Source organism: Cardiocondyla obscurior, linkage group LG26 (assembly GCF_019399895.1).
Source record: "Cardiocondyla obscurior isolate alpha-2009 linkage group LG26, Cobs3.1, whole genome shotgun sequence".
Classification (NCBI taxonomy): Eukaryota; Metazoa; Arthropoda; class Insecta; order Hymenoptera; family Formicidae; genus Cardiocondyla; species Cardiocondyla obscurior.
In genome coordinates this window covers 355,879-363,934 of record NC_091889.1, presented here as the reverse complement: position 1 = coordinate 363,934, position 8,056 = coordinate 355,879, and the positions used below count along the sequence as shown (strand labels likewise).

The 8,056-nt window shown below is 34.2% G+C and overlaps 1 protein-coding gene across 1 annotated transcript; it reads right to left on the bottom strand.

Moving 5' to 3' along the window:
• Positions 1-189: 189 nt before the first annotated feature.
• LOC139112035 (tyrosine-protein kinase receptor torso-like) lies at positions 190-7,679 on the bottom strand. Its single transcript, XM_070672805.1, has 18 exons — positions 6,818-7,679; positions 5,065-5,110; positions 4,849-4,991; positions 4,498-4,624; positions 4,258-4,365; positions 4,083-4,153; positions 3,800-3,962; positions 3,565-3,728; positions 3,358-3,484; positions 3,094-3,230; positions 2,718-2,928; positions 2,474-2,646; positions 2,221-2,317; positions 1,991-2,056; positions 1,276-1,349; positions 919-1,133; positions 696-833; positions 190-631 (listed from the first exon to the last, which is right to left on the bottom strand). Exons 1-18 carry the CDS (start codon positions 6,986-6,988, stop codon positions 448-450), a joined length of 2,415 nt encoding a protein of 804 aa, XP_070528906.1. The 5' UTR covers positions 6,989-7,679; the 3' UTR covers positions 190-447.
• Positions 7,680-8,056: the final 377 nt, after the last annotated feature.

Here is an 8,056-nt window from a genome sequence, read left to right as displayed (position 1 = left end):
CAGTGGTCTCGTTTTTTTTTTTTTTTTTTAAGATAAGGAAATGATTAAAACTAAATGCATATATAAATATATATGTATATACATATTCATATAGGATAAATTCTGTATAAATTTTAAAATTACATTATCATCTATATTAAGAGTTAATTTCATAAAATATTAATAACTATGAATAAATAAAAAACCAGCTTTAGTTAAAATAATGTATTTCTTACTGAGTTTTTTTTTTAAGAGTGTAACATTTATATAACCGCGCATACTCGTGTGTGCGATTACACACGATACATGCATACATACACAAACACACAGACGTATACCAAGGAGAAATTATATACGAAAATTTCTTGTATGTATAATTAGAAATAAAAAATAAACGATTTTGCACGCAATAAAATTCGATTCTCGATGAGTTAATTAAACACAGATGTGTTTTACGTTTAAATCCATTTAACGCGCGTTAATTGAGCTTGGCTCGTTATTTTCGTTGTCTGATTCATATAAAACGTCGCAGAGATTCAAGTACTTATTTTCCGAATAATTACTGAGCAATTTATCCAAGTTTTGTTTCAGTTCAGTGAAAGTAGGCCTACTTTGCGGCCTCACATTCCAACACGAATACATTATGCTGTATCTGAAGAACAAAATGATTGAAAAAAAAGTCGGAAAAATATCATGTTGCGGCGAGAAATACATACAGTTCTCGGCTGCAATTTGGTGGCTTCTCCATCCTGTATCCAGATTTAAGAAACTGCAGAATCTTATTTGTAGGAGTGCTGGGATAAGGCGTAGCGCCTAAAGTGACTATCTCCCACAATAAGATACCAAAAGCCCATCTGTAATTCAAAATTTTATTGCAGATAAACCAAATATGAATGGCACATCAATGTACGCAAGTGTCGGTAGAAGTAGAATACATACACATCGCTATAAGTAGTATAGATTTGATGCGTTAAAGCCTCGATTGCCATCCATTTCAAAGGTAATTTACTATTTCCTTTCTTTCGATAAACATTCTCTCGATAGATATCCCGGCTGAGACCAAAATCCGAAATTTTCACCACTCTATCTGGTCGCACCAACACATTACGAGCAGCCAAATCACGATGCACTACACGATTGGAAGATAAAAATTCCTAAACATAACGCCCGTTGCATTGTTATTTATATTACGCAATGGAACCGAAATATCCTTATGCCTATTGGCTTATTATTCCTTCTATGATACTTAATAACTAATAATTAATATTGTAGATCGTTAATATTGATATGTCTTACCATTCCAGTAGCCACCTGTCTAGCAAAGTTCAGTAAATCGGCAGAAGTAATATTTTCTGTGTATTTTATCACATCTATAAAGACAAAAACGGTAATTTAATCGTAAAAAAAGCAAGATTAAATAATAAATAAATAAGTAGCTGAGAAATCAAAAGTAAAGAAAATGATACATTACCGGTGTTTCGTCGCGCCGAATCTCCGAAAGCGCACGAGAAGTATCAGGAGGTTAGAAAGATCGAGTCGACAACACGAATCGAACCGGCGTTTTTGTCGACCCATAGCCACGTTCATTTTGCCATGACTGTTGTTCCCGCCACTTCTGTGACTACGCCTTTTCTGTAATGGTTGCTACCCCGTGGCTACGCCTCTTTTATAATGGTTGCCACCGGCGTCGGCGAGAACGGCGCTTCGTCTCGTACCATCAACTTACTCTTCCTAACCTCTTAATACTTCTCGTGTACCTTCGGAGACTTGGCGCCGCGAAACATCGGTAACGTATAATTCTTTTTTTTACTTTCAATTTCTCGGTTATTTATATAGACGCATGATCAAATTGCCGTTTTTGTTTAATTGTAATTAAGGATTAAATATTATTTGTTCGATTCTTAATACATTTTTTTAATAACGCTAGGCATTGCAAACCGAAATACTTCGCGCGCGATATTATACATATGTATATTAAATGTATTTGTACATGTGCATGTACGTAATTTACCTTGCTGAATATCGTACAGGCGATTGGCAATCATGCACGTATTCTTGTGATTGAGGACACTTTTTTCTGTAAAGGAATAAAGAATTGTTTGAAATTGTTACCGTACGGATATAACGACATATGAATGATACGAGTATACTTGTACACACACGCGGTGCATGCATGACGTATGCATCAAAGGTGTATGTACGTATATAGGTGTATAAAATGCGCATATGCACATGTGTTACCTTGTTTTGTCCTGTCAATTTGTGTGGCAACAGATACCATGTTCAATTTCAAGTGAGTTCTGCATTCGAACACGGCATTCACTAAATTTTGCCAAATCTGAAAATCGAAATTATTCAAGCGCTTTACTCATACAAGTAACAAAACAGTTATTCATTATTTATCACTTAAAAAGTAACGCTAAAAAATTTATTTTTTTTTATTAACAACCTTTAATAATTATAGTATTAATACTTTTTTTTTTACAGGACTCACCGTTCTCAAATACGTCTGCAAATCACCGTTGCTGCAATATTCTACTACCAATAAAGGCTTATCGTGCAAAGTGCAGTATCCAATTAAGGACACTATATTTGGATGCTGGCCAGCAGATTTCATTATAGATATTTCTTGATGAAAATTTTTTATATCCTCCACCGATGGATTGTCTGCATGTGAGGATGACATAATTATTCATTTCTACTGTATTTATTTATATTATATTATTTTATTGAAATACCTTTCATCATTTTAACAGCCACATCTGTGACGGCGCCGAATTCGTCTTCCAATGAGGCAAGTCTAACAATACCATATGCTCCACTACCCAATATACCTTTAAGTTTTAACTGCTGTGGAACAAGTTGAAATTTATCCTGGGGCAAAAGAGTAGCGCTATTGTCCACTGCATAATCCCGCTTTAAAGGTTTTTTAAGAGAATCCATAGAGCCCTATAAAACGAGAATTTCTTTTATATATAATCGCTTGAAGCTGCGCTTTGTTAGAGCTGCGGATGGAAACTACTTTAAATATCGAATTGCACAGCTAGTTATCCACTTTGCAATTAATCGAGTTAATATTGCACTATTACAATCATACGGTATCGATAAACTTACCTCGAAATGCATATATTCTACATTAGTTTGCTTATTCTTCTTGTTACGACGTTGCATACAGATTATTCCAAATACCATCGCAACTATCGCTAATGTTGATAACGTTACGATGATCTCGCGGTAAGATGGCTCTACAACTATTACGTCGCACATAATAGACTAATCGAAATACAAATTTAACATTCAATTGTGACTGATGGAACTTTTTTTTTATCGCACGAAGAATGACCATAATTATCGCATATAATGACTGCACCTACCTACCTGACGTTTCATCAACACTTCCGGATATAGTCGACTGTAAACTTACACCGCCTATTGATTCTGCTACAATATTAATTTCGTACTGCAGTCTTACGTGAACGTTTATAAATACAGCTCTAATTGCGTCCTAGAAAAGAAAAAAAAAATTGTCTAACTTTATTTTGTAATAATAAGAGCATTGTTCTCGATTCATGAATTAATACTTACTCCAGGCACAACTAACAAACGCGGCTCGAGCTGTAACGAAACGAATTGTAACGTATAATTATCCGGCTGTAGAACGGGTTCGCTCCAATTAACGGCAATGTCATACGATCCATCGTTTCGTTTTTGAATGTACTCCGTCCGCAGATCCTTCACCCTTTCAGGCGCTGTTCATCGACAAAAGTACTTATTACGCATATGTATACCTTTACGTGTGTGCGCGTGTAAAACAACTTACCGCAAACGGTTAAATTCTGATAAATTTGCAGACAAGACGGCGTGACGAACGTAAATAACGTCGCGTTACTGAGTTTAGAAAAATCATCGTTGCCCGACTGAATCGATAGAGTACTATTCTGATTGCACTTTAAGTCTCTGAGAGAAAAGCGAAACTCTGAAGTCTAAAAGTAGTAGTAATCATGTCAGACAGTCCCTAATAATTGAATGGTACCAATAATTTAGTAAAATCGAGAAGTAAGTCTGTGCTACTGCAAACACAACGTGCACACTTTATCCTTTACCTTCTTTAAGTCGAAGTTGATCAAGTCGTGTTCTCCGGCCCAAGATAATATGTTATAATTACAGCTACGGTCTAAAAAAAAATATATAAATATATAATAATCACGCCATGCTATATGTGATAATTAAAAATTTTTCAAGCGGATTACGTTTGTTCAACAATTCTGCGCGTATTACCTTCGACAGGTTCGAAAACAATTTCCGCTCGTAGCTGGCATACATTTTTACTTTCTTGTTCAATTTTTGCAAGTGATATGTGTTCAATTTGGGTCGGTTGATAATCAACTGTAAATATTAATTGACATGCGATAAGAGAAAATTGAAACGCAAATTCTCCATAGTATATCGAAAGTATAACGTCTTTATTCCAAATTGAATTAATACGCTCAAGTATAAATGAGTTTCGGGATCGAATACCTGCATAAGTTGAAAACCAATCCGTCGTTTCGGCTAATGAAAATCCGCGTTGCGTTATTCGGTACAAGCGATAACGATAAAGTGTGTCCGATGTCAAGTTTGGAAACGTCGACAGTTCACCATTGCTCTATAAAAATAATTAATTTCGTAATGAGTGCTAATAACGTTTTTTTTTTTTTTTTTTTTTTTTTTTTCTTCCGTGATTTTGACGCGAAGTGCAATCGAAAAAGAGCGCGCAGTGCTTCAAACGCTGCCGCTGCTTCTTCCGCGTCGAAAATAAATTGATAACAGGTTGAGAGCGATAAACGGTACGTTAATTGCAAAACAAAAGGCTATAAGAAAAGCATTTACCACTGTGGCTGGACCCCAGCTGCTCGTAGAAACGCTTCGTTGAATAACGTAGCTCCCGGGATTATGTTTGATAATTAGCAAATTCATTCCCCTGCAGTGTAAAGTTACGTTCGCGCCGGCTTGCTCCTTTATTCGCGGATAAGCTGCATTGCAAATTACATAACAATTGTAATACACGTTTCTTTCTAACTTGCAGTTCTACTGTGTTTAACTTACGCTCAAATCTGCCTGCGGGCTGCGAGCAGTGATCACGGCAGGATTCCTAAAAAACGGCGAATAAATTATGTAATTTGTAATAGTTGATAATTAGCGCAGGTTCATTTATTATTTTTTTTTTTGTGATACAATAAAAATAACGCTTAAATTAAATATTAGCAACTAAAAATAAAATCACAAGCGTCATAAATTCTCGACGTCTCCAAACTAAGATATCAACGTGAACGTTCGACGATTCCATAAATCATTTATTACTAACATGTTAATGATATAATTTATAATATGCAAAGTTAACATATCCCGCATATTAATGTTTAGAGATTGTGCAGTTTACACATAGCGTATCTAATCTTTATGCAAGATAAAACAAAAGAAGAAAAAAAAAAGAAAAAAAGAAAAGTAGATAAAGGAGTTGATAGGTCCTGTAAATCGTTAAAAAGTTTCGATATTTTCGATTACGTTCGACGATCGATCGGGAGAGATTGATAGACGGCAGATAGCGAGCTTAATTGATCTCGGCGCGGTCTTTCAAGTCGAATATAATTTTAGTGAGATGCAAGTTGTGGATGATAACGCAGCGAGAGCGATTATCCCGGCGGACTTGGCGCAAAGTTGTTGAACGTCGCACGTGGATCATTTCGTTATCTCGCCTAAGTATATTATGTGTATCAGTCTAAACGCGCGATAAACTGAAACGTCATCGTCCACATTTATGTCCACGTTTACGTTGCATTTTGCAGCATGCATGCACGCATTGTTTTATAATTTACAGGCCTAGAAACTCGGCCCGAAAAATTAACGTGCATGTCTATGCAGTCCTGCTATTTTTTATAACTTTTTCTTTTTTTTTTGTGTGTGGTTCTTATCGCGATCAACTTGTGATTACAATCCGTATCGATAGAAATTTTGTATTTAGCTTTTACGTTACTTTAAAAGTTCTATAAGCATGAAGAACTTGGGTTTAACGGGAAGGCTTTGTAATCTAGTTCGTTCCCACGTATGTATGTACAAGCATGACTTTCCACAAGTTAAGGTAAAAGAAATGCGAAAAAAGGGGAAAAACATGTTTAAAACAACTTGCGATGCATTATGCAGTCCGTCGTTTACCATATACCGTGTACTTTATTTATATATCGGGCTTTTCTCTTTCGATATAAAATAGATACGTTGCTATTGTCCTTACAGTTGCATATTGCCTGTTATTAACTTTTTTTTTCATATAAATATGCATGTATATCCACGATCAATTTTGGCTTAAGCAGAAAAAAAAAAAGAAAACCTACTTTCAAAGTAGAGTTATTTAATTCGCATGTGATACGTTTAACGTTTACTACAGCGTACGCAGTTGCTCGCGAAATACTTTTTCCTATTGTTGCACCTTTTAACCTCGTAAAAAAAAAAAACACAATGTAATTGTGCTTTTAAGAAAATTATACGTTGTAAAAGTAACGCAGGCAAATACGAGTCACTTTATAGGTGAATCGAATAACTTCAAATTGATCTGACGTGCATATCTGTCGATTTACTTATCCATGATATTGATACAGGTGCCAAAACCAAGTTGAAATGTGCTCAAAATGTGTTAAAAGTATATTTATCTCGATGTATTTATTTTATAGACTCAACAAAAAAAAAAGAAGAATTTTTTTTTTTTTTTAGAAAATATTTTACAGATACCACTTAAGAAAAATTCGTAACATTTTTTTCTTTCAAGTTTAAAAATAGATGTATGGGAACGTTTGAATTAACTTACATTTTTACATAGCGCTAAACATTTAGCGGTATCTAGAGCTTCTTGGAGATGAAAACCATGGGTGGCTGTAGTTACACAACAAAATAAGAAAAATGTCAAAAGCATTCCGTCGACTTTACTCAAAAACGTGCACATTACCCACTCAAGATAATCACTATTAACTGAACGCATGGATTCTTTTTTCGGGATAGAGATAGAAGGAAAACTGCTACTTTTTCCTTTTTGAGTTTATACATATGCACATATACTCTTAACTTTGGGTCCCTTTTTTTTTCTTTTGTTGTTTTTTTGTTTTTGTTTTTAAATTAACACTGCGTATTGCAAATCGCGTCCAACTAAAAGCAAAGGCGATTTATTTCAACTCTATGTATAAGATATTCCTTAAAGATAACACAAGTATAAATAATGTGAAATAAGCACTTTTGCATGATATTATTATTCCGCCTGAGATTACACTTAAAATATTATAGACCGAAATTGTTTATCTTTCGACGATACACGTTTTAACAGTAAAATCACATTTTTATTTTAATATGTAAATGGCACATATTGGAGCAAAATGACCTTACAATCCATGATTAATGACATAAAAACTAAGCCGTAAAGCTCAAGAACGTGATACAAATGAATCCGCATTTCAAAAGACACTCGAGTATTATTTAAACGCATATATTACGGCAGTCCCCTACCATCAAATGTACACGACTATCTTGTATGTTAATAAAAGGTGGGATCTGCACTCCCACTTTTGCCTTCTATACCAGGCAACTTCTAGGTCATTCAATTTCTTTTCGCAAAATAAAAAGACATTAGTTAAATTTATTAATCAGATGATAATCTTTTTCAAATTTATAATGAATTTTAATAAATTGCACTTAACGTATATACCAATATACATATATATATATACATATAAAGACACATACAGCTCTGCATCAAGTCGATAAAATTGTTATCATTTATATCAAATATTTTGTCATTTTTATATCATCGTATCAATATTATTTATATTGTACCAAATATTTGACCACTAAATTGTGCTGAAATTTACAGGTTCCCTTAAACACTCTACTTAAAATATAATAAATTATCAATATGAAAAATGCGTTGCTAAAAACACATTGTAAAGCGACAATTAAAATTGATCGATGACTTTTCACCGTCGTTTACATCACAGCGCTACGAAAAATCATAGTCACCATTTATAAAACATTATTTTCAATCAGAATTACTTCTCGA

Coding starts and splice junctions, on each gene's coding strand:
- LOC139112035 (XM_070672805.1), bottom strand. CDS start 6,988: ATGCGTTCAGTTAATAGTGATTATCTTGAGTGGGTAATGTGCACGTTT. Junction 2,057..2,220: donor AATTGACAGGACAAAACAAG/GTAACACATGTG, acceptor ATTCCTTTACAG/AAAAAAGTGTCCTCAATCAC. Junction 834..918: donor TATACTACTTATAGCGATGT/GTATGTATTCTA, acceptor TTTGAATTACAG/ATGGGCTTTTGGTATCTTAT.